Source organism: Orcinus orca, chromosome 2 (genome assembly GCF_937001465.1).
Source record: "Orcinus orca chromosome 2, mOrcOrc1.1, whole genome shotgun sequence".
In the NCBI taxonomy this organism is placed as follows: domain Eukaryota; kingdom Metazoa; phylum Chordata; class Mammalia; order Artiodactyla; family Delphinidae; genus Orcinus; species Orcinus orca.
In genome coordinates, this window is record NC_064560.1 from 138,657,292 (window position 1) to 138,684,357 (window position 27,066).

Here is a 27,066-nt window from a genome sequence, read left to right on the forward strand (position 1 = left end):
TTAATTCTTGTAATGATTTGGCTTCCTATGCAGCCTTTCTCAATAGGTGTGCCTCATAAGAACCACAGAAAACAGAAAACAACTGTTTTTAAAATTTTCCCAAGGATGTTACAAAAGTAGTATCCTTCTAGATAGGAGGAAGGTTTAGTCACATAAAATGGATGCCTGGGCTTCCCTGGTGGTGCAGTGGTTGAGAATCTGCCTGCCAATGCAGGGGACACGGGTTCGAGCCCTGGTCTGGGAAGATCCCGCATGCCGCGGAGCAACTGGGCCCGTGAGCCACAGCTACTGAGCCTGCGCGTCTGGAGCTTGTGCTCCGCAACAAGAGAGGCTGCGACAGTGAGAGGCCCGCGCACCGCGATGAAGAGTGGCCCCCGCTTGCCACAACTAGAGAAAGCCCTCGTGCAGAAATGAAGACCCAACACGGCCAAAAAACCAATAATAAATAAATAAATTTAAAATGGATGCCTAAGGACATCAGGGCTGTAGGAAATGTGCCAACTACTCATCTGGAATAATCAGCCAACTGAACAGTTATAGTTTTCATAGTAAATGCATTAAAAAATGGCATTGGTTTATGCATCAGGCTCCTCTGAGTTCTATCAGCTTTTGCCAGTATCCAAGAGATTGATAATCTGTGTACTCTGTTAATACTAAAATAGCCTTGTAACTTGTTTACCATCTTTAGTTTGTCTTCCATTTAATCTATTCCCAGTTTAATACACTTATTTAACATTAGCAAAGCACAGATTTAATCATCTCTCTCCCTACTTTAAAAAATTCAACTGTTTATCTAATATAAAATATAGCATTATAATCTGATCCCTGGCATTAATAGACCCTCCAAGATATAGTCTAAAGCAGTGCTTCTCAATCTTTACTGTCCATAGCAATTATTTGGGATATAGTTAAAATATATATTCTGTTTCAGTAGGTCTGGGATGAGGTCTGAGATTCTGCATGCCAAATGTTTCCGGTGTGCAGACCACATTTTGGGTAGCTGGGATCTAAAGTACCTTTCTATTCTTTGTGTCTACTACTCTCTAGTTAGACTAACTAGCTTGTAAACAAAATGAATTATTTGTCATTCCTAGGACACAGCTTACTCATGCCTGTTTCCCTATGCCTGGAATACCTTCCCCCTTCTCCATTTTCACTCATAAAAATACTACTAATCTTTCACGGACCTACTCAAATATCTTTTCCATGGAACCTCCTGATATCCCTTAAAAAAAAAAGATCTCTCCTCTGTCTTAATTACCAAATAATTTTATTTTGTTTAACAAACACTTAAATTGAACATACAATGTGTCATATAATGTTCCAACCATGTTACAAATATTAACTCAAATCCCCATAAAATAACCAGATGAGGAAGGTTACCTCCATTTTATAGATGAAGAAACTTAGACACAGAGAAATCAAGTAACTTGCACAAGGTCTCACCGCTAATTAAGTGGCAGAGCTGGGATTTGAACCCATGCTTTTAACCACTATGCTAAGCTCCTCCTACTGGTACCTCTTTGTTGTCCTACATTCTATAGTTGTTAATATATTTTTCTATCTTCCCAGCAGCAGACTATATGCTCTCTGAGTACAACGTGTATCTCATTTATTCTATATCCTTCTATATTCCACACAAAGGAACACTTTGTACACAAGGGGAAACAAAAGTTTAATAACCACAAAAGGGCTTAGCACCATGTTGAACACATACTAAGTGCTGAATATATATTTACAGATTCAATTAATAAATACCTATAACCATGATGCTGTGCCAGGCCCTGAAGATACCAAGATAAGTAAGACATGATCACTGTTCTCCAGGAACTAGGGAAACAGGGTTAATAACTAGCTATAAATATGGGTTGTTCTCTTATTTGCACATTTCCTCTAGGTGACTGTATCCATTTCATGGCTTTCAATAGCATCTGTAAGCTAATGTCTCCCAGCTTTACATTTTTGGTCCAGACATCTCCTTTGAGATCCTGACTTGTATATACAGTGGCCCTTCTGCCACCTCATGGGTGTCTAACAGGCAGCTTCCTATGCCCCAAATAGAACTCCTTTTCATTCACTGTTGGTCTTTTGCAGCTTATAAATGAAATAACATATGTTAAACTGCTTTGCAAGTTTTATAACTAGCACTAGTCAAGTATGACTGATTTTTCTTTCCCAAATACTTTTCGTTTTTCCCAGTAGACATTCAGTTATTTCTCATTTATACTTTGTTCCAGGGTAATCTTTCTAAAATACAAATGTGATCATGTCACTCTGCTTAAAATCTTTCAACGGCTACTCATTCTTTCCTTAGGATGAAATCTAACCTCTTGAGCACTATCAACAGAGTTACTGCCTTCCTCCTTAGTTCACTTCTGCCACTTATATCTGAACATGTTCCAGTTATACTAAGTTACCTGGCATTGTCTCACAGCTCCAAACTGTATGAAAAATCCTCACATGCTGTTTTAGAGTTTACTCCTAGAGCATATTTCTGGGTTACCGCACCTATATTTCTTTCTTCTCTTTTGCTATAGCTCATTGCCCATTTTCAAAATTTTCTTCCCTCCGTGTTTGTTTCCTTAGATTTCCTCAATTTTAAATTGTTTTGCTTATCAGATTTAACCCATTTTTGTAGCTCCTGGGTCAATTTATCAAATAATTTTAGTACTTTCTTACACTTCAGAATTGTTTACTTTTTTTTTTAAAGTGGGAGAGACAATCAATTCTAATTAAATTACATATCTTCCTGAATATCAGTTTGTTATATTTTATCAACAATGGCTCTTCCTTTGTTGCTCTGTTAGATGAATCTTGGTTAACCGCAGTTTGTTATATTATGAAGGACAGGAAATAAAAACTTACATTGAGAAAAGCTGAAGAAGCCACTCTACCAGCTGCTACAATAAAATCCATAATAAGCATTGTGGCACCAGGCAAACCAAGTGAAAAAAATTGAGGTGAGCAGTGCTTGATGATTGTATTGACAATATCCTTAGGAATAAAGAAAAAGAGAAGAAAAATATCACAAATGTAATCTTGGGTATCAGCTAATCAATATCCTTAAAAATAGACATGTATGAAATAATAAAACAGGTAATAACTATAACTGGTTGGCTAACTGGAAAGACTAATTTTAATTCTTCCAAATAATCCATGCTTTGTACTATATTTTGTCACAGGAAAGTAAACTGCAAACACTTTTCTTTTTAACTGACATCAATACAGCATTTTTTTTTTTTTTCACCCTAGAGAGCCAGTTAGAAGGGTCTCTACTTCGGAGGGTTAAAAATATAAGGCCCAGGCTTCCCTGGTGGCGCAGTGGTTGAGAGTCCGCCTGCTGATGCAGGGGACAAGGGTTCGTGCCCTGGTCCGGGAAGATCCCAGATGCTGTGGAGGGGCTGGGCCCCTGAGCCATGGCTGCTGAGCCTGCGCATCCGGAGCCTGTGCTCTGCAACGGGAGAGGCCACAACAGTGAGAGGCCTGCGTACCACAAAAAAAAAAAAAAAAAAAAAATACGGCCCATGTGTTGTAAAACTTAATTGCAGAGTAGTTCCTTCTGCCACCTATTTGCTTCCACGTGATAACTCTGATGTCTGAAGTTGCATGACCTGTTATGTGGCAACTGGAGAAATTCTCTTTTTTAGAAAAATTGAAGTCCTTTGATGATAGACATCTAGCCTCAGAAATCCAGAGGTAGGCATTTTTAAGGGAATATTCTCAACTTGGTTGTTCATTCATTTTGCCTTTGGAATTTACCATGAGGATGCAGTATAGCAGGTTGTATTACTCAATCCAATTTAAATGAACGCTCTTTATCCAGTAATTAAGAATATCATTTTATTTGAGACATGTTTATAAGGTAGAACACAATAATTATTTCAAATTAACACAAGAAGTTTTTTCACTTTTCAGAAAGATACATTATCATCTTTTAATATTAATTTAATGCTCCTGAAATGAACTGCAAGTGAAATTTAACCACGTTGTGATTACAAACATTTACATTACTTTGACAGGCAACTTCCTGTACTTTTCAGTTTTATGGCCAGGATCAAGACCTGTGAAGTAATGTTCTAGAGACATATTTATGACTATCTAATGTAATGACTATATTGATGCAAATCAATATACTTGTCACTATGGTAATACAATTTATAAAAATAAGAAAATGTGATGTGCTGACTCTTAGAGTAGGAAAAAACCTCTGACTGCTGCATGACTAGCTGAGCAAATACCTAAGTCCCAATTGCCAGTTATCAAGTAACAATTACAAAATACCTAACAATAAGTACATTAGGACATTAAAGGAAGATGTTGTCAGTGTAAGCAAAGGATGTTTTAATCTCTTCAAAGAGTGAACAGTTCTTATAACATTAGAAGAAAGATGCACTTAATAATCAAGTCAATCTCCCAACTACAATAGCTTGTTTTGAAACTATGTTTCAGAATAAATGAGGTTATAAATGGAATAAATCTGTAAATAAATTACAATATAAGGGAATGTTTTTAATTCTACACCTTGAAAGTCAAGAGTTAAACAGAATAAAGAATCAAAGATAAACTTATAAAGCGACTTGTTAGAAAGTACATATATTTACCTGGTCAATATGAAGTAATCCACAGTGCATTATGTTGTAGAAGTGTGTTAGGAAATCTCTATTTGGAGAAACATCTTGTCTTCTTTTCATTGTATTACAAATAAGTTTATAGGCGTGTAATTTACCTTGCTTATATTTATCAGTTAACATGGTTGCCTACAATTGAAAGATGTTGTTTTTAATACTCAAAACCAAATACTGTTTGTTAAATACTGAAACAATTGAATATAGCAAGCTATATATTTGTTTTCATTTATTTCTATGTTGGCCCATTTTCTTTAATGAACTAAATATCAGGATTCCTGAAATTATTTTTATCATTAAAATGATACAATGTAGGTGTGAATAACTATACACTGTTTCACTTAGGAAAATGCACCAAACATATCATATAATACTTAAAAGAATTAGTTCTTTAGAAGTACTAGCATATTCTATAACACAAAACTGAGGTTTACATTTCATTTAAATACAATAAAAACATAATTTACTATATTCATTTTTGTTTTAGTAATAAAAATGATGCAACCTAAATAATAATTTTGCTAGGCCCACTCTCCTCTCTATATAACCCCTAATGGTTAGTTAAAAATTAAGTGTTCTACAGGGAACTATATTCAATATCCTGTGATAAACCATAACGGAAAAGTACATGAAAAAGTATGTATATATATATGTATAACTGAATCGCTTTGCTTGCTGTAGAGTAGAAATTAACACAACATTGTAAATCAACTATACTTCAATAAATTTTAACAAAAGCAAAAAAACACAAAAACACACAAAAAACAAAACTAAGTGCTCTAGAAGACTACACAATAGTCTTCTCTCTCTCTACTGTTTGAGACTGACCACATACTTATTTACTAAATGAAACTTTTTAATTAATATTTTATATATTAAGCTTACCTTGAAAAGCCAAGGCGTAAGAATTCTCAGTGGAGGAATTAAAACCGGTGGAGAAGGGGAGGTCAGGTTATCAGTTGAAATGCCGAGGTTATCTCTAATCTGTAATTTTCAAATAAAATGCAACAAACCTATGAAAAGTGTTCTCTTTCCCAGTTTGTTTTACCTTAAACTTGAGATCTAGTTCCTACCACTAACAATATATTTAAACATGGTTAAGGCATCAGTTCGTAGTGCGGGGGTGGATGTTATCTAAGGCTTTTTCTGTACTTCTTAATACTTTATTTTTCTTTCCTTCTCCCTTTTTATCTTTTTCTTTTTTACCTTAGCTAGATTCTGCCAAAGTTCACAGAGGTAATCAAAAACTTGAGCATGTATTTCAGGATCCATAATAGCGTTGACATCTCCCAAAATACCTAGCATTCTTCGCCACATTACAGTAGCAACATCAGCATGCCATCCTGTGAGAGTGCCCCCTGCCATCACACTACAGCATTCAGATGGAAATTCACTGATTTCTATAGAAAAAAATAATTCACTGGTGTCAGTAATTTTTCTAGAGAATTGATCACAAAAACACATAGGAGTCAAATTAATAATCTTAAATATCTACAAAAGTGAATAAAAGAAATGTTAAGATGCATCAGTGTTATTTTTTCCTGGTAAGGTCAAAACCTCGCTAGTTCATAATTCCTTATTTTGACAATAATTACTTATGCAATAGGGCATCTATCTAGATTTACCTAAGGAGAAAATGATGCAGATACCAGATGGAGAAATTTACATTTGACATAAAGATCATATTTATAAGTACATACTCTCTATTTAACCTAATAGCTACTTCAAGTTCCATCATCAAATTAACAGAAAATCTCAGGCTGAAGGCAGATCCTGTAGGAAGTCTTCCTAAGCCTATTTCTTTGTAATTAAACCTTCCGAAGAAATATATTTCTGTATTTCACAATTAAGTCAGGCCTAGCATTAAAAGGGATATCACAATGGCATGAAAAAAATAATTTAAATATAATCTAAAATTTCCATAATTACATTTCTTTTGTTTATTAATACTGGCATGATTATATATAAGACATATAGGCAACCTAGGGTCTTAGTCTCATTTCTGTCACTAATTATGTGATATTGTACAAATTATTTAATAACCTCCCTGAAGCTACAGCTCCTCATCTGTAAAATAGATGCTTTAGGTAGGTATCATTATAGATCTCCTCCAGCTTAAAAAAAAAAAAAAAAAAGCCATAATTCTATGCAATGTATATAACGGAAAAGGCAAAATCATTAGAAAGTCAGTAAAGACTTTTTCCTGCTTGATAATATGTCAGTGTACTGATAATTTACAAAGTCATACACAGTATATGTACATCCTTTACTCTTAATGTTTAACTTTTTTCTCTGCATGTAAAGTGTACAATAACTGAGTATATTATTAAAAAGTTACTGGACAGTCTTCCACAATAATAAAAACAGGTTTCTGGTGTAAATTCACTAAAATAAAATTTTAAAAAAACACTACAGGGTTAACCATCACTGTTAACATCTCCCTATTCTACAGAACCTTCATAATATAGTGATAACTCAACTGATTGGTAACTATGAAGGACATTATTGGAACAACTGAGGATAACTGACTATAGACTAAAATTGCAATGATGTATCAATGTTAAATATCCTGAACGTGGCCCTTATATTATGGTTATGTAGGAAATGTATACTTATTTTTAGGACATACTTGCTCAAGTGTTTAGGTGTAAAGGGTCTGATACTTGCAATTCACTCTTAAATGGCTCAGAAAAAAAAAAGGTGGGTACGGTGGGGTTGTTTTAATGGGGGTGTGTGTGTGTGTGTGTGTGTATAGGTAGAGAGAAAGACAAAGTGGTAAAATATTAACAACTGGTGAATTTATCTGAAGGATTTATGGGTATTCATTTTACTAGTCTTGCAACTTTTCCATGAGTTTGAAATTTTTTCCAAATGTTGGGGAAAAAGCTGAAAATAAAAACCAAAAAACTGCAGGCCAAGAGGAGGAAAGAAAAGGTCAGAAATAATCTACAAACCAGAAAATCAGGGCTAGGTAATTGCATATTAAGAGAATGAGGGCTTCCCTGGTGGTGCAGTGGTTGAGAGTCCGCCTGCCGATGCAGGGGACACGGGTTCGTGCCCCGGTCTGGGAAGATCCCACATGCTGTGGAGCGGCTGGGCCCGTGAGCCATGGCCACTGAGCCTGCACGTCCGGAGCCTGTGCTCTGAAACGGGAGAGGCCACAACAGTGAGAGGCCCACATACCGCAAAAAAAAAAAAAAAAAAAAAAAAAAAGAGAGAATGAGTACCTTAAAAGGCGGGGCGGGGGGCAGAAGTCACATGATTTTAAATTTCTTCCTTTGGCCAGAGAGTAAATGTGCTGCACTACCAATGAAAACTAGTGTTTTACATTATTCATTATAAATATCTTATCAGTTGTGTCCTTGACCAAATTTTCTGGCATATTTTCAAAATGACTTTTTATCCTGATGCTTGTTACATGATGTAGGACTTAACAAAAATAACTTTTTATTAACTTGCAGTTTCTAAGGTTTCCTAGTCACTTTTAAACATTTACTTAAATATAAAAATACTTCATTTGGACTGCCTACTTTGATTCAGCAGGTTCTTCAGATAAAATATTAAGAATAACGATGCCAAATTATGTATTTCCTGCTTTAGGAAATGGTAATGTAAATGATAATATAACATACAAAAATAATGTAACCACTAATACCAGGACTATAATCAACTATAATAAAATAACAAAAATCAGAATGCAAATATCTTTCTTTAAGGGCAAGAAAAAAAATGTTATACTAATTAATTTCCCAAAGACAGAAAAGTCCAAAAGACTTATAATAATATTTACATAACATATATAAAATAACCAAATTTAAGATGCCTTATTTAAGATCTCCTGACACTAATGCCCTGAAAGGAAAGAATGGCAAAGATCTAATTTCCAAATATTGCCTAGGTCATCTGGCGTCTGTAGAACAGAGTGGTGGAGCTTCTCATCGAGCTGTAGATCCTTCTGTTCCATGTGATCTATATTCAGTGTGGAAGGAGAAGGTGTCTGTGACCTGGATCCCAGAGCTGAATGGACTGGAGAAGCACTTTCTGAACCTGTAAATATAATTTCATAAAATTACCACAAAGAATATATTCAATACCCTCTACCTAAGATGTAATGCTTAAAAGCCCAATAAAACACAAATTGAAAACATCAAAAGATAAATCAGGTTATAAACTGGCCAAAGAGGTCAATAAAATCATAATACTGTACAAGATTTCATATCTAGCAGTCTCATTCCATGTCTACTATGGGACTACTGTGGAATGAGAACTGGACATACCAATTAATAGGGGCCATCAGTGAGAGCAAGAATGCCTACTTCCATTCCTGGTCCAGCTATAGAAACTCTGGTACCCACTGCTACTTTATTTCACTTACTTCAGGCTTGAGGCAATTCAGGAGAAGAGAAACTTGCCCATTGCTATATGCCACTAACATTGCTAGCCTTGACATCTTTCATTTAAAAGCATATTTTTGAGAGTCAGCTATGGTTTTGCATATATTAGCATTTAATTCCTTTTTTATTGCTGAGTACTATTTCAATGAATACTGGATGGATGAATACATTACAATTTGATTATTCATTCACTGATTAATGGATATTTGGACTATTTTCAATTTAGCTACTGTGAATAATGCTGTTATGAACTTTCACATACAAATGTCTGAAATAAATACCTAGGAATGGTCATATGGTAAATGTATGCTTAATTTTAAAAGATACTGCCGTATTTTTGCAGAGTGGTCCTACCATTTTGCATTCCCATTACAATAATGTAATGTATGATATTTCCAGTTGCTCCACTCTCTTCAACACTGGTATTGTGTTTTTAACTTGAGCTGATTTATTATGTGTATAGTTGTACCTCATGGATTATTTATATTCCCTCATTACTAGTAATGTTTAGTATCTTTTCATCCAAATTTTCATCTAAATTTATGTTTAAGGACAACTACAGTAAAAGGTGTTTATTGTAAAATAAGAATTCTTCTTTGAGTAGTAACTTAAATTCTGTAACGATCAGACTGTGGATACAACCAAACTGGCTCCTATTTGGATACAACCAAACTGGCTCAGCCCTCATTCTGCAATGCGCAGGCTAAAGTTCTTACTTATCCTCTGGTAGAAAAGATGTGGAATAGAAGAATGTGAAAACATAGGATGGGTTCCTGTGAGTATTTCACTGGCCGAATTTCATCAGTTTGATTTGGCTGAAGAAATGTGCCTAATTCAGACATGCAGACATCACTGCTCCAGTCTTTCAAGTTCCAGCCAACCACAGGATGCAAAAACCACCTTATTGATATTTCATCCATCATCCATCAAAGGGGTGTCAAACTGCAGTAGGAACCAGAGTGAATCTGGATAATACAGTGGAACTCTTGAAGTATGGGCCACAGGCTGCTCAGGCTCCCTCTGGTCACGGTACTGCTCTTGGAATAATGTGGCCCTGCCTTTCATGACTCAATTTCTTGGACCCCACTTGTCATATTATTGTCAGGTTTGACCACACACAAAAAGTTGCTGAAAAGCATAATTTACTATATTAATTTACTATATAAATACAGAATATTAGTATACTGAGAAACAGACCTTATTTTAGGTAGTGTGCTTTATGTTTGCAATAATAAATAGTTTACCAAAGAAATCTACAAAAATCTAGGCTAACTCTGAAAATTAATGAAAAAGGTAAAGTGCAGTACCTCAACTTTTTTTGGTTATTTATTTAAAAATTGCTGCAGGAAATGCTCTGGTGCAAACATACACAAAATTTTGCCTACGGTATTAGGAGTTCATAGAGTTCCCTGAAGCTTATCCATGTGGACTCCAGGTCAAAAAACTCTTATATTAATGTTTTTTTCCCTCCATTGTTACATAAAGATGAGTGAAAAAAATAATACTTAAATAGTAATAAGTAATACATAAAATCTATCAAATATAAGTCTGAAAAGGTTCTTTGGTGGCTTAAAAAAAAATGCACTTAAGGAATACGCTCCCTTGAGTAACTTTACCAGTAACCGTTGCAACTTCAGTACAAAAAGCTTGTTGATTAAGACTGCTTGTTTCCGAATCGATGTGAAGTGTGGTTAGACTAGCCACTTCTTGCTCTTCAGCACTCTGATAATGGCCAGAACCTGAATCCACATCAGCAGAGGATGCATTCCCAGTATCAGCTCCAAAGCCAAAATCTATAGGCAGAAGAAATGCTAGTGTACAGAAGTTCCAATTATAAAACAAAAATATTTACAAAAGAGACACAGCTACTTCATCAAAATAATTAAATATGAACATTCCCCCCAAATTAATTATATTTACATACCACTCAGGCAAGGGTAAACCATGTTAACACTTTGAAATTTATAATTAGAAACAAATTTTTAAAGATCCTCATAGCCTATTATTAACAAAAATAATGATAAAAGGACAGAGACATACAATATATCATCACTATTCTTATCCCTGTTTTCTGATAGCTGGAAATATACTTAACTGCTTTTCAAGTTTTATAATCTCTAGAAGAGAGATATATATAATAAAAATGCCAGATACGTGGTAAGAGTCATTTTTCTTTCAAATCATATTTCCAGTACAAGATCAGAGTAGTATATAATCCATGAGGGCAAGAAACATAATTCTCCAATGCATCTCCCAGCTCTTCACAAAGTTGGTTCCCAAGATTTTGACTTTCTTCTTTTAAATTTTGGTACCCTTCACTGACTGCCAAGTGTAATACAGAATTACAGCAGAAAAGCTATGTGGTAGTAATATAGCACCAAATAATATCTCTGATGTCATTTTAACATGAAGCAATTATCCAAGTAAGGTTCTGGGTACCATAGCATTGAACGTAACTGTACTGAACATGCTGAAGCACTGACCATAACGAGATAGTGGTCCCCAAATACGACTTCATGAAATGGTCCAACTTATAACCATGACTGTCCTTTATTCTAACACCAAGTCCATCCTTTTTCCTGTCTATGTGTCTGGTCTTAAAATATCATTTGTTCTATGAAAGAACAGTGCTTTTTTGTTTTTTAAATGCCTTTAGTTGGCAAAATAAAGAGGTCTCAACTTGAAGTGATTCCCTAAAAATTCTTTTGGAGTTTCACTGAAAATGAAATCAAAATATGTATATGGGAACCCCTAAGTAATGTTAGAGAGGAATATGATGGTTACGTAAACTGTCAGTCAGTCTTGAACAGAAAACAAATCAACAAAAAACCGTACTGCTCAAACAGAAAAAAAGATACTTGCTGTCAAATTTTCGGCCATCATATTGGAAAGCGCTGAAAGAATCCGAATGACTATCTGAGCTGATAAGATCACTGCTCCCTGCACTGGCAGGAGAAGTCCATTCTGAAGGCACACCTGGGTCATCAATAGGGCGCATTTGGTTCTGCTTGTTCAGAATATCAGGGAGGTCTTTGGGAATTTCGAGGCTACCTGGACTACTTCCTCTTCTTGTCATAGTCTAAAAATTCAAGAAACATTTTACGATTAAAAAAATTTTTTTGAATTCTCATTAAGCATGTGAAATCTTTAATTTCCAAGACAATCATCACAATAAATGTTGAAATTTAGGGCATTAAGTAGGAGTGGGGGAACACTAACTGAAGACTCCGTGTAACTGTATGGAGCTGGGTCCTGAACTACTGTTGGTCTGGCTAAAGCAAAGACTCAAATACCATTTCATGCTGGGCCCGAGACCCTAAAGCCTCAAAAGGATCCATGGAGTGAATATTAAGATAAGATAGTAGAAAGAGCAAAGTATTCAAATGGAAAAAAAAGAGGCAAATGGAAGAGGGAATTCCCTGGTGGTCCAGTGGTTAGGACACTGCACTTCCACTGCAGGGGGCATGGGTTTGGTCCCTGGTGGGGGAACTAAGGGATCCCTGCAAGCTGTGCAGTGCAGCAAAAAAAAAAAAGAAAAGAAAAGAGAAAAAGAAACAAATGGAAGAGATAATGGAGGGAGGGAAGAATGACAGCAAGTATGTCATTCTATGATGATTACATATAATGATTCTATAACTTTTTTCCCACTCAAGGAAAACAACTTAAAAAAAAAAAAGGAAAATGTAATGGAGCTACAGACTTTCACTAAAGAGACAAGTTGAAATCTAAATGGAATATTGTCCTTTAAAAAAAGCAATTCCACATATATTTATCTTTCCTTAACAATTAAGCATCATTAGGAATAAAACTGCTTCTATTTTCATTTTGCCTTAATTCTAACACTCAAGATAAAGATGACTTTAAAATCTATTCCAAAGTTATCTGTAACGATTAAGTAGCCGATGTTAGCATGCTATCAAAATGGTGTGAGTTGGGCCAGAAGACCTCCACTGTTATCTTTCCTGATGAGGGCTGACAACAGGCATCAGAGTACTCTAAGAACAAAGATGAAAAACAGAGAAAGAACTAGGAAGGTAGTGGCTTATACCACAGGAGCTGAGCAAACAGCTATCCCAAATTTTCACCCTGGTCAAAACTAAAAGCCTGCTTGTTTTAGGTCTTTGAATAAAAAATACTATGAAAATATAATTTAAAAATCTTAATTCAAAAAAGGGTTAAATTTGGGGTGAGGGCTTATTTGAATAAAATTTTCCACATGTATATCATATACATATATATGTACATATGTATATATCTTTTAGTTTCTCTACCCTCCTCTCTAAAATCAAATAAATAAAATAACACTTACTGAGGCATTACCACTTCGAAGTCGTTCTGCTATAAACTCATCCATCAGATCAGGAACATTAGCATTGCTGCTGCCAATATCACTATTAAGAGGGGGCAGTTTTGTGCTCATGTCCTCTTTATTGACTAAAAATAAATAAATAACTATATATAGTGAAGAAAGACTTAACTGCATTTCCTAAATTTAAAACAAAAACAGCCAAAAAATTACCTATGCCATATCAATTATTTGCCAAACATGCATCTACGAATAATTTCTCTCCTTTTAGATTTAATTTTAAGAATTAGTAAATTGATATTTACTTTATTTAACTAAGCAGATGTTAGTCAATCTTCAGTATAACCTTAAAACAGCAAGAAAGCTTATAGATAAGCACTAGTTGAAGTTAGGTTAATATTGCCTATAAAGAAACTGGTATATTTTTCTTTCTTCCTGCCTCTGCTTCTATTTGGAGCCTTAATAATTTATAATTCCATTTTCCCCAAACAATATTTGCAAGAAATATATCCCTTGAATTTAAGTTTAGATATTAATAAATTAAAATTCTATGATTTTGACATAATGTTGTTTCTATTCACTACAAATCTAATTTTTTGCTTTAAGAAAAAAGAGATTTATTTTCACAAAGATTTTTCTGTTTAAAAAAAAACCCCACAATAGTTATTTTGATTTTTTTATGACTACATTATGATTAACATTAACAAGAAAGTTTTAAACTTGGGAAACTTACAAAAAATAATATTTACTTATTTCACTATTATGCTGTAGAAAAGGTAATTTCTCTGCAACCAAAGGATATCGACACTGTTTATGTTCCTAATGAACTACAAAGCATTTCAGGTTAAGAAAATATACTGGTCAGGAAATCACTCTGAAATACGATTATCTTTACACTACTTGGCCAGGCTTTTTTAAGCTGTCAAATACTGCCCTCAAGTGGCATTAATGGCTCAGTGCAAGATGCAGCGTTCTGTTAATCATGCTAACAAAACCATGTTAAACAAAATCGAAACCTACCTTACTGCTGAAAGTTAATTTTCTATAACTGTGAAGTTATTTTAAATTTGAATCAACATAAGAGAAAACAGTTACCATAATCTTGCTTTCTGTAATCTGTCCATAGAGGTTCCATATTTAAATCATGATTGGCTATCATGAAACCTTTATGCACATCTAAAATCTCAGAAAAAAGAAAGTAACGATAAGTGTTTTAAGGATATAACTTGCATTCTATACAAATGAATGCAAAACTAAAAAGCCTACAGCTTGTTTGCAAATGGTGTAAATGAAAAGTAACTGAGTCCACTTTGAGGTTTAAGAAATAATTTCCTCTTCAATGACAGTTAACTAAAAATGTTGGTGTTGGTTGTAGGACCTTGATTTCCATTATGTTATATCATGTCACAGTAATCTACCAAGAAAAAGATAAAATCAAGTAAATCAGCAGTAAAAATAAATGAACCCAATTATATAGAGCTGGGGCCCTTTTAAATGTAAACTATTGGGGGGCACAGGGGAGAAAGTATTCCAACTCCTCGGTAAACTTAATTTCAAGGTTCACGTGGTACACACTCAGAAAAATATCTGATTTAGATAGCCTTTGGAAGGTCATTAAATTTTCCTGTATGTCCCTCTTTCCTATCTTGTTCAGCAGCAAAGAGGTTTAACTAAATGCCTTATAAGGGAAATTAGTAATTTAAATAAACATTTTATGCTGGGAAAAATACAGCTGGGGAAAGGCGCATGCATAACCAAACAGAGAAAGCAGTGACCATCCCAAAGCTTTTTGATTGCTTATAGCTTGCTTCAGTTGCATTAAGCCAAACTGGTGCTGTCTTTCTCCTTTTGCGCTCTGCACACTGTTAAGTGCTCACCTGCAGCTTTCCTTCCAAAATAGCCCATTACATGACTGTACAGATCCCTCAGTGGAGCCTCTGGTGGCATTCTGTTCTGCCTCTGTGGGGAAACATTTGCCTTCGGCTTCGAAAGAGCATGTACAACAGTTTTATAAACGCCACCCAGGGAGCCCTGCTGTAGTCCTGCCTCATGACTTGATGACTTAATAGTACTACGACTACCTCCTAACTGATTACTAGCAATTCCTTCTTTTTGTAATATGGCGGTGGGGATCTCTGTAGATTCCTTAACTGTCTTACTACTCACTGGTGCCGTGTCTAGAGGCCTGTACACACCGGGTTTCACTAGCTCGGTAACACTGTTTGAGCTGGCATGGGGGCTGCTGATGCTGCTATTGCTGCTGCTACTAAAGCCACTGAGCTTCCGCAGCCTCATCTTCCACGGAGCCTCTTTGTTTTCCAGAGGGTTATAAAACTGAACTGACTCAGTAGATGGTCTAAAAGTAACGTGAACACTATTTCGTTTTTTAGAAGCAATTTTCATGATTTTGGCTCTATGAGTTACTGTTTCAGACAAGCTCCTTTTAGTTGGAGAAAGCTTGCTAGTGCTTGTAACATGAGGCATTCTGTGGTTAACAGGTGCTTTTAGAGTAGTTTTCTTGGCATGCAAAACATGTGGGACAATGATTTTTTCATTAATTTGCATACCCTTAACCTTTTCAGCTATTGTTATATCTATACAGGCATCTAATTCTGTGGCTGTTTGTCTATACAGATGTTTCCTCTTTTCTTTATCACAAGGGCTACCCGAACTAGGTTCCGATGACTGTTTATCATTGTTTAGTTGTTTACATTTTTCAGAAGTTTTTGTTCTCATAAAGCTGTCTAACTGGTTGGGTGCACTGTTACTCATGAAGACAGCTGAGTTTGATTCTTTTTGAAACTGTATGTTTTCAGGAGTCCCAACAAAGGAGGTGGTATTTTCTGATTTACTTTCCTGATCTATGTGTTCTAATTTATCTAAGGATGATCTTTCATCCCTATTTACTGCAATAATCATTTCCTGTAAAGCTACATCTTTACCTAACTCGTTTTTACTATGACTTTCCTGGTTTTCCTTAAAATATTCTTTCAGGGAGGAAAGAAGATCATCATCTCCTTCAAGGTCAATGTACTGGATTTGTTCAAAAGCTGAATCTGCAAGTTCTACTGGATCTATTAAGTGACAAAGATGGTCATATATGCTATCACCAACTTCCAGAGAAGACTCTCTACTATGAGTATCAGTGATGTGGCTTTCAGTGGATCTAGTTATTGAAGAAGCCTCTGTGGAACTCTGCAAGCTTGGTGCATGACGGGATGAACTGTCAATTACAGGAACTGCACCTTTGGCTCGTTCAACAGTGAATGGTTCCAAGATGTCAGAAGTGCTGCTACTTCGAGGCAATGGCTGCTCCTCACTCAAAGCACCAAAAACTTCATTTCCAGTGTCTTCGCTTTGTGAAAAATGTCTGACTCTAGTTGAACGAGGAAGTATTTGAGCATCATCAATATCTGTAAAAAAGAAAAATTACAGAGTAGGAACTATACGAATATGAAAAATAAGTATTAATTTCAACCATACCCTAAGCATATGCTTAAAAATAAAAATTTTTGAGATTTTTTTGTAAGCTCAATGAAAGAAAATCTATTAAAAATACAAATCTGTTTTTAAATAATGATGTGCACAAGCCAATACAGCATGTAGTATAAATGAATTAGAAAACTACCAGAATACATTTTAATACGTTAACATGCATAGAAATAGACAGTGAGGTGATGAAACATTTGGAAGTGCAGTCAAAGATAGAGCTGTGCCAATAAATCAAGGAATTCAAACTTGCTATTCAATTTTTTGTACTTATTTAAGTTCCAAGCAGAAAAAGTAGATCTTAACACAAAAAAGCTGATCTAAATATCCCATTGCAGAATCTTACAGGGTCTTATAAATTCCTGTTTCCTTCCTTACCAGGCAAGAGGCATCACCTTTTCTTCAAATCTTGCTTATCTATTTGATCACAGATTACACATGGAAATCTCCACCCTCTTCCTAAAGTTCTCTTTGTCAGGAAACTATTTATCTGTTCTACTGAGGTATTTTACTTTATTTAATTATAGTATTAAAACCTATTCATCCTATCAAATAAAACTAATACATTGCTAAAAAAAAATAATTGTACTTTTTCATTTCTGACACAAACACCATTAATCTACTAGGAAGAAACATTCTCTGCCTATCACTGGCCCATTCCATTAAATAACCATCAAACCCTAAAAACTCTACCTATGGCTTCTTACATTTCTTTTAAAGAATTACAGATTTTAGAGTCAAAATGGACATCATAGATTATTTAACTCTCTCACCGAGGAAACTGAGGCCCAAAGAGATGAAGCCACTCTCTCAAAGTTGAGAAGCAGGTTTAGTGTTCAACGTCATTACATTGTTTTTACTGCCTGAAGTGCTAAGTATATGGTAAATCCCCAAAAATATTTACGAAATTGAAAATCACAATATGAAATACTATTTAGCTGTAGAGATATATACAAATTAGAAATTTTAGAAGTAAAATAGCATGTCTATGAATCTATCATGACCTTTAACATTACCTAGAAATAACTAAAAAAAATTTTTCAGAAGCCAGAAAAATATAATGAAAAAAGGACACAGAGTCAAAAAGTCAGATGTTGGGTGCTCATTAGGCTTGTAATGCAAAGATTATAAATAACAGAACTATAACTGATCAAAATGAGAAGATTTAGATCCAGAGTAAAACAGTTACTTGTCCAAGATCACAGATATACTTATTGATGGTGTTGGGTCTAAAACTCTGGTTTTCTTACTCCGGACCCCGACACCAGTTTTCTCATTTATAAAATGGGGATAGTAATTAAAAATATTCTCAGGATCCATGCAATGGATGAAAAGAGGCTAGTCCTTCTGCTAGTTCACTCATATCCCTTTCTCTGTATGAGGTCCAAAAGGAGCCACCTTATACTAAATTCAGATCAAGAGAAGTTTGTAATATACTAAGACTGCACTGTATTCCTGAAGATATACATTTAGGCTCCCAATACGGGTCAAATACAAAATATCTCCTAAAGTTGAAACAATTTCTTGTTATCATTAAGTTGAGGAGAATACAACACTTTAAAAAAATGTTGGCTTTCTTCTTCATGCACTCCACTTAGAATTCTTCTAAATGAAAAAGCAAGCATCTCCTCAGAAACTTTATATTTATGCACTATACTCCATTTATTACTGTAGTAGATAAGTAATGCATATTTGTGTATCTTGACGAATGCTAAGTATTTTGGTTTATCTCCCATAATAGGTCATAAGAACCTCTGCCTAGAGATCATATTCACCATGCACTCCAGTTTCTTTCCACAAAATATTCTAATAGACTCAGCAAAGGATAGACTATATAACATTTCTATAAAAATTATTAAGAATTTTATAGTTGGAATTATTTTATTAGCTGCAAATTCAAAATCAAGATCTTAAAACCTTATTAAAATCTAATATTATGAGACTAACAAATATACGAACTTCAAAAAAAAGGAGAATATTAGTTTTAATGTTTAGTTTCCTTTATTTTTTATTTATTTATTTATTTTGCCCATGCTGCATGGCATGCGGGATCTTACCCCAACCAGGGATTGAACCTGTGCCCCCTGTAGTGGAAGTGTGGAGTCTTAACCAGTGGACCACCAGGGAAGTTCCCCTTTATTGATATTCCATAATTTTTCCATTCTAAAGAAACCAGTAAAGATTATTGTGAAGTTCTGTTTTTAGGAATTTCTTCCCAAACCCAGTCCTCACATTGCATGTAAGGAAATTTAAACATTATTTCAGCCTAAGTGTTTTTCCCTAAACTTTAATGTCTAAAAAACTTTCAAGTCTAAGAGGGCAAGAGCTTTGAAAAAAAAAAAAATTTTTTTTCTATCAATAATGTACTGTTAGAGAATTTAAAATTAAACAAAAAACTTTTTGAAAGTTTTAAGCTTTAAATACAGTTCTTACACGGGCATATAACAATATTAATTGCATAAAAGAAATCAAAGTCAGCACTTGAATTAAGCATGACTGACTCTAACGAGACTTAAATTTAAAGAAATATACCTGAACCTTGTTGAAGATAAAAAGTCTAAATGACAGCTAAATCATATACAGTTGTCCTTCTGCATCCGCTGGGGACTGGTTCTAGGAGCCCCCCATGGACACTAACATCCACAGATGCTCAAGTTTCTTATATAAAATGGCCTAGTACAGTGAACACAGTTGGCTTTCCACACCTGCAGGTTTACATGGATTCAACCAACCTTGTATATGAAGGGCCGACTGTACAGTCTTTCCTACATGCATTGTTCTAAGCATCTTACACGTATTAACTCATTTAATCCTCACAACAGCCTCATGAAGTAGGTGTTATTATCCCCATTTTATACATGAAGAAACTATTTAATTCACTTGCCTAAGGATACACAGCTAGAAGATGGAGAGGTGGGATTTGAAGTAAGGAAAAAATTAGTCCATGGTCTTAATTTCTTGAATAATATATATTACATATTCATGAAATAATTAATTTTTTTAAGTATTATTAAGAAATTATAAACCAGCACAGTGATTTATCTCTATAAAGATAAGACTCTTAGAAATCAAAACTTAGTCAAATACAAATATTAGTAAATGATACAGAAGAACACAATGGACAAACTTTGTATTGGATTGCTGAAAATAATGGTAACAAAAGGTTATAACAGAAATGGCCTTCGAAACTATTTAATTATGCTGCTTACATTTTACCTTGAACAACGGCAGTGTCTAATTAAGTTATTTTAATCTAAAGTATCAGTAACCAGTGATTGAGCAAAACAAGAAAAAAGCTTTTTAACAAATTAAAAAAAAAAAACTTGAGCATTGAGAAATTGCTTCCTATAGAGCCTACAATGTGTTAGCAATGTCAAGTTTCATCTCTGGATTTGCTTAATGATGTTTTAGCATTAAAGTGTTGGAAATTATTTCTGGATTAAAAAGTAGTTTTTTCTGAATGTTGTGTTTCAAAGAAAAGTTTTCTTTGCTATTTCAAAAAGATAAGCTGTAAATTAAAGTGTAATATTAGCTTGTAACATGTAAAAAAAAAAATTCTTTTCACTGAAATTTACCTTTCTTCAGGATTTTGTTTGTATTAACATCACAATATCCCCATTGCTTGAAATAGCTCTTGTCACATAGTAGGGGCTCAATAAATACTGGTAGAAGGAAAGCATGTCTTTTATATTAAAAATAGTAGCTGTTAATTACTAAAATATCAAGCTAGTTCCTCAGGGGGAAAAAAATCTCTTAATCTGTAATACTAACATACCACTAGAAAATTTAAATAATTTCTAAAATGAGGTATAGAAAAAAGTGCCAAAATCCCTTTTACCAAAGTTAAATTCTATTCTCGGTTAATCATGAACACTAGCTATCAGTAATAATATTTTTACAGCTCCTGAATTCATAAAATCATTTCTATTACTTTATGTAGAAACTGATGCCATTTAGAAGCTCAAGTTTTTTCTGAATTACCTAAAGGAAATGACAATGTCCTTTATGTAATTAAAAATTTTTTTTTTGCCTTTTTGGGCTATAATAGCAATGTACCTTCAAGGTAAGTTAAGAAATATAGAATATCTATGTTTTCGATTCTATTATTATCAGAGGCTAGTAAAACTTCTACATCTTTTTATGACTAGATGTTCAATTTTTAGGTAATTCAAAGCAGTATGCACATCACTGAAATCATATGAAAAGACTGAAAAGCAATAAACCAAGCCCAAATAATTAACTTTAATGTTAGACCACTAAAATTTAAAACACTAAACTATCTTCTACTCTTATCCTTCTAATATTGCTTCCCTGACTCTTAAATTCTGGAAATAGACAAATGACCAATATTTTTTTAATAAGAAAATTATAGTTTTATTTGTTTGCAAACATGTTATATAATGCCGTGTTTAAGTTAGATTCAAACTTTTCTTGAGATGCACTTTTAAAAAAATTAACACAAATTATTTCAACAAAAAATCTAATTTAGAATTATGCTAGAATCTGCTGGTTTTCTAGGTGGAAACTCTGTAAAAGGTTACTATCACATATTGATGACAAGAAGAAATAAATTCCTTGATTGTGCAAAGAACAACCTGCTTGTTTGATTAGAGATAGAACATTCTCCTCCTGATTAGGCAGAATTTAGGAACAGTATGGGGCATGAGACATAACATCTTCTTTCTCCTGATACTCAGAAAATAGAAGCAGAGAGATCAAAATATTTTCCTCTACAGTGCTCAATTCAAATATTGAAGTACTGTTAATAACCTTAGCAGTCTACATAATATGGCCTAGACAGACTAGAATCTAACAGCATCAAATATGGCAAACAAATTAGCAGTTTTGAGAACTAACTGGAAGAAAGTGGGTTTGTAAACTTTATTTCAGGGTGAGACACCCAGAGTTCTTGATTAGAAAATAATAAGAAACAGTTGCAAAAGTCAGTTGCCCACCATGCCTACGTTCTTTTACATCCCTTCTATCATGAAAGTATTATTTCTGACAGTAAAAGCTAATTTGCTTAAGAATAATTATTGAGATTTCTGACTTCTCTTTGTTTATCAGGAAAATAAAGACTGCAAGGCTGGGCTACCATATGTGTAAAACTACAGTCTAGTGTAGAAGAGAGGACAGGAAAAATGTGCCTGCCCAGACACCAGCACTACTGCAGAGCTTTAAAAAATAAACTAAGATACTCCTGCAACCCACAGGATATTATATCAAAACCTGAGACAGGAGCCTGGGAAGAAACATTTGTTCAACATCAGATGAGTCTAATGTTAAGAACTAAAGTCACTGACAAAGTCAGTGCCCTTGAAATAGTCTCCAGAACTTAAGAAAAACTCTCCAACGATATTCAGCTATTCAACTAGTTTAGTCTATCTATATATAGCTATACCACATAGCATCACATTCACAACAATGTAGGTTGAATGGTCATCTAACCAAGAATACTAGAGGAGAAAAAAAGGGCTGGATAAAAATAGAGTACATTGGGCTTCCCTGGTGGCGCAGTGGTTGGGAGTCCGCCTGCCGATGCAGGGGACACGGGTTCGTGCCCCAGTCCGGGAGGATCCCGCATGCCACGGAGCGGCTAGGCCCGCTAGGCCCGCTAGGCCCGTGAGCCATGGCCGCTGAGCCTGTGCGTCCGGAGCCTGTGCTCCGCAACGGGAGAGGCCACAACAGTAAGAGGCCCGCGTACCGCAAAAAACAAAAAAAGAGTACATTGAAAACTGACAGCTACTTCTTAGAAATCGTAGTATGTTAAAATAAACAAACGTAAAAGGAATTAAAAGAAGTGCCTTTTTACCCTGTAACTATTCAAGAGTAGCAAGTAAATATTTTTCTGGAAAACCCTACTTCTAACCAAAAGCTAGAGTGATTGTCTATGGGTAGTTTCATTGTCTTATTGGTGAAACAGTTATAGAAACCTCAACTCCTGATCTTAGATGACGCATCCAGGAAATACATTATTATGAGTTCAATTAAGCCTGCTCACAGCAGGGGGAGAGAGAAAACTATGAAGAACAATTTCTTCTTTTATGTAGTTCACTTTCCTTTTTAATTTTGAATTATATACCTCCTCTTGGTTTGGGAGAAATCTCTGATCTTAGGGATGGTGAAAGAGATTTCACCTGAAATAACATTATTAATAAAAATGTACCTTCCCAGGGCTTCCCTGGTGGCGCAGTGGTTGGGAGTCCGCCTGCCGATGCAGGGGACACGGGTTCGTGCCCCGGTCTGGGAAGATCCCACATGCCGCGGAGCGGCTGGGCCCGTGAGCCATGGCCGCTGAGCCTGCGCGTCCGGAGCCTGTGCTCCGCAACGGGAGAGGCCACAGCAGTGAGAGGCCCGCGTACCACAAAAAAAAAAAAAAAAAAAAAAAAAAAGAAAAATGTACCTTCCCTCACATAAGCCTATAGGTCAATTAGAAAGTTAAGAGGGTACAAAGATAGGTTGTTAAAAAAAACCCAGCAACCTCACCAAAAGTGGCAACGTCAGGGAAATACTCCTAAGAAGAGTATAGGAAAGCACCCAAGAATGCACCATAACTTTCTTTGAGCTAGCACATTTTGCATAGTAAGCACAGTTGACCCTTGAACAACACGGCTTTGAGCTGTGCAGGTCCTCTCATTTGTGGAGTTTTACAAGTAAATATGTAGTACAGCACAACACTACGTGCAGTTGGTTGAATCTGCCCATGTGAAACCACAGAAATGGAGGGCCCACTGTAAAGTTATACATGGATTTTGGACAATGTGAAAGGTCGGCACCCCTAACCCCTGCGTTGTTCAAGGGTCAACTGTATATTCAACACAAATTTCCTTCAGTCTAAAAGACAAGGCACTGTATGATCTTAGTCATACAAAAAAATTTTTTTAAAAGAAAAGAACTGATCTATGGTGATACAAATTACAAAGTCTCTGTTTGTGTGTGTGTGTGTGTGTGTGTGACTGACTCGAAAGTGTCACTAGGGAATTTTGGGGGTAATGGAAACATTATATTTTGTCTGGGGTGAAAGATGATGGGGGGGTGTACAATTCTCAAAACTCACTGAACTGAACACAGGAACTATGCATTTTATTATATGTTAATTAAGCCTTATTAAAGAGCAGACCAACCCAATACTGGAGATCAAGGACCTGAGGCAGAAGTGCAAAGCTAACCAGGTTTTGAGGCTTCTTAGAAATTGGGGCTTCACAGAATGGTTGCTTTATTTGGTTTAAAAGTGAGTTGAGTTCTTAGAATTCTATATGCTATTATAATCTAATATAAATCCAAAGATTTATTCCAAAACAACTTTTAGATTATGTACTTTTCTCAATTACTGATTCCCCTGGCTTAAGTTCCATTACTATAGATGATGAAGAATGCATTATTCAAGATTTACCATATAGTTAGTCAAATAATGACATTATAAATATACATTACCACTTCACTTAACCACCTGAGAAGAAAAAATCAAACATGAACAGAAAAAAACCTGACCATTTACAACCCAAACTATTGGTCATTGGCACAGCACTAAACTTAGCACTTCCAGAATGAACTGCAAGGATAGCATTAGAGTTCAAACAACTCAAAATGTTGATTGCTCAACCACTTTCCCAATTTCCCACACCTCCCCCAAAGAAATTAACTTTGAAGAGTTTATTTGATTAAGCAAAATTTGAAAGCAGAGGATTAAAAAGTGAAAAAGGTGGTGCAGAAATTAGCAGAGGTGGCACTACCTGAAAGCTCATCAGAAAGGGGAGTGAGAACAATATCAGGCAAGAAGGGTTTGGAAGTATGGATCAGAACAGGAGCACTTTTAGCACTGCGTATATAGGCCGATGGCAGAGCACATTCACCAATGGATCGGCTTCTCATGGCTTTAAAAAAGGAAAAGAAAGAAGTGGGGAAGGAAAAAAGAAGTGACTATAATGAAAGGCTTGTGTCACAGAAAAAGCAGCAACAGAGAAAACTAAAAGATACAAAGGAAGGAAATCTTAAATTAAAACATTTCAGCACGGCAAATACTGGCAAGCTGTAAGAAAAGAAATTAGAGAACACATATGACATTTTGAATGTAAATTTTTTTGGTGTAAAGCAGGAAAATGTTTTTTTTTTATTATTAGCAGTTACAATGGTATAGCATTAAAAACAGCAGACACTTTAATTAGCACTATGTTCTCAAAACCAAAGGTCGAAAAGTTCATCGAATGGAAACACTGAAAAGAACCAATATTAACAGTTCCAAGAAATTTTAGGTACCATATTTGGCATTTCTCTGAGCCACTCTGAGGCAATTCTGAGCCATTCTTCTTAATGAAGCTGAATTCCAAGAACAAATTCTTTCTTTCATACTTTTTCCTAATAAAGTTTCAAAGTCACTCATAGGTCTTTTTTAGAGAATTTTATGTAATTCATAATCTAAAGAATTAAATCTCATGGTTAGTATTTGTTCCTGGTAAAAGAATGCTTGATCAAATCAGTATCTCCTATTTATATTAAACTTAACAGTATAATTTTAAAATTTTAAGTAAAAACACAGAAAATAGAATTTGCAATAAGCATGAAGAATCGAGTTATTGAGAAAAATGTTTATGCTTATTCAAGTCTTAAGCATATTATGTAAAAATTTTAAAGATTAAATTTTTGAAGATAAAAACTTAAAAACTGGAATTTAAAAAAATTGCATTTGTAGTTGTACTTGGTAATTTCTTAAAAGTAACCAGTTCACAAAATTAAAGACAAATTCTGACACACTTAGAAATAAATAATCAAGTTTATACTTCCCAAATATTTTTTAACTTAACTTTTAGTTTAGAGATTCTTGAATAAATGAAGGTATGTATGAATGGAGAATTTAAAAGAAATAATACTGCATAATATCCAGTGTAATAGTGACATTGATTAAAAAAAATACATATATTTGAATGTTACCATCAATTCGAAATCTTAGATTTTTCTGATTATTAGAAACAGCTGGTTCCCCGATGGCTAAATCCCTTAGTCTGTCACACAAGGCCTTTGCAATCCAGCTGCAATATCCACGGAAACTTCTCCTCCTTCTGTTCTCCCACGTTGCTGCCACACAGAATTTTATACTGTTTCTTACAGATTTCATGCTCTTTTACAACAACATGGCCCTGTGAGTTCATAATACATTTGGTCTTCTTTTCTTCTTGACACTCCTTCATACATAAAATGTCATATCATCTGTGATGCTTTTAAGACTCTCCCACATAATTAACTTACTAGCAATACAGCAATTACCAAAACAAACAAGAATTCCTTCTTTTACAAAGCTTACAATCTATTTTTAGTGGACTGTATGTTTTATATGTCAGCCTCCTAACTTTTCAAAGGCAAAAACTGTATCTTCTTATCTTTATAACTCTGGTGCCTGGCACATATGAGCTCAATAAATCTTTACTGAATGAGTATCTGTATTTGGGCAGCACAGCATAATCATTTGAGAAAAAAAAAGTTTTCATTGTGAACATATAGAGGAGAAAACCAAAAAAAGTATTAACCGAAAACTAGATGTATGTCATAGAGTTATAAATGGAAAAGGATAATTAGAGAGTCCCTAACCCCCAAATTTATTAATGTTGGCAAAATAAAGGATTCTTTAAGAGCAGCTTTCAGGTAAATTTATGTGCAGCAAAACATGGAAGGTTGGAATATATTAAGAAAAGGCAACAACATGCCTTCAGTATATGGCTTTCTGTATAATGTATTAAAGATAGGTATATTTTAAAATTGAAACCATATACAGAATGTCAGAATCTGACCCTACTCGTGATTTCCTGCTAGCTTCTTCTGTCTCTCGTGAAAGTGACCAGCAATTTTATAATCCGATTTGAAATAAAAGTTATGTTGACTTCAAGGTAATCATTTCTTAAAACTTAGAGCAAAGACATAAACCCATAGGTAAAACTTGAAGTGCTGCTTATCAACACAAAAGGTAAAATGCCACCTACAGTTATAATCAGATGTGATTTTTAGAGATATTTCTTTTAAAACTAAATTGAATCAAATTTTCAATTCCACAGATGAATTACAAGTTTCTTGATTTTTTTCCCTTGGGTTAGATAATTCCTTGGAGATAACAATTCCTTTTATTCCTTCTTTCTCACCACCAACCTGAAGGAAGAGCTTGGGCATTTCCCTTGGAACTTCTCCCATTATCACAATGGTGTAAGTTTGTGTTCTGATCCTGAATGAATTCTTCAGAAGTGCACCTCTCCATCTGCTACTGTAC

At 34.7% G+C, this 27,066-nt stretch overlaps 1 protein-coding gene across 7 annotated transcripts in view; it reads right to left on the bottom strand.

The window, feature by feature from the left end:
- RALGAPA1 (Ral GTPase activating protein catalytic subunit alpha 1) overlaps positions 1-27,066 on the bottom strand; it is a 222,333-nt gene that overhangs the window by 96,565 nt on the left and 98,702 nt on the right. For 4 of the 7 annotated variants that reach the window (XM_033428377.2, XM_033428382.2, XM_033428379.2 and 1 more), the window contains exons 17-26: positions 24,548-24,688; positions 15,203-16,738; positions 13,329-13,453; positions 11,882-12,098; positions 10,636-10,812; positions 8,520-8,672; positions 5,832-6,025; positions 5,511-5,609; positions 4,602-4,757; positions 2,866-2,994 (exon numbers count right to left, since the gene is read on the bottom strand). In XM_033428377.2, coding sequence (XP_033284268.1) covers positions 2,866-2,994; positions 4,602-4,757; positions 5,511-5,609; positions 5,832-6,025; positions 8,520-8,672; positions 10,636-10,812; positions 11,882-12,098; positions 13,329-13,453; positions 15,203-16,738; positions 24,548-24,688 — 2,927 coding nt within the window. The remainder of the gene's footprint in view (positions 1-2,865; positions 2,995-4,601; positions 4,758-5,510; positions 5,610-5,831; positions 6,026-8,519; positions 8,673-10,635; positions 10,813-11,881; positions 12,099-13,328; positions 13,454-15,202; positions 16,739-24,547; positions 24,689-27,066) is intronic. The other 3 variants (XM_049705926.1, XM_049705925.1, XM_012533079.3) reach the window with 3 other exon arrangements.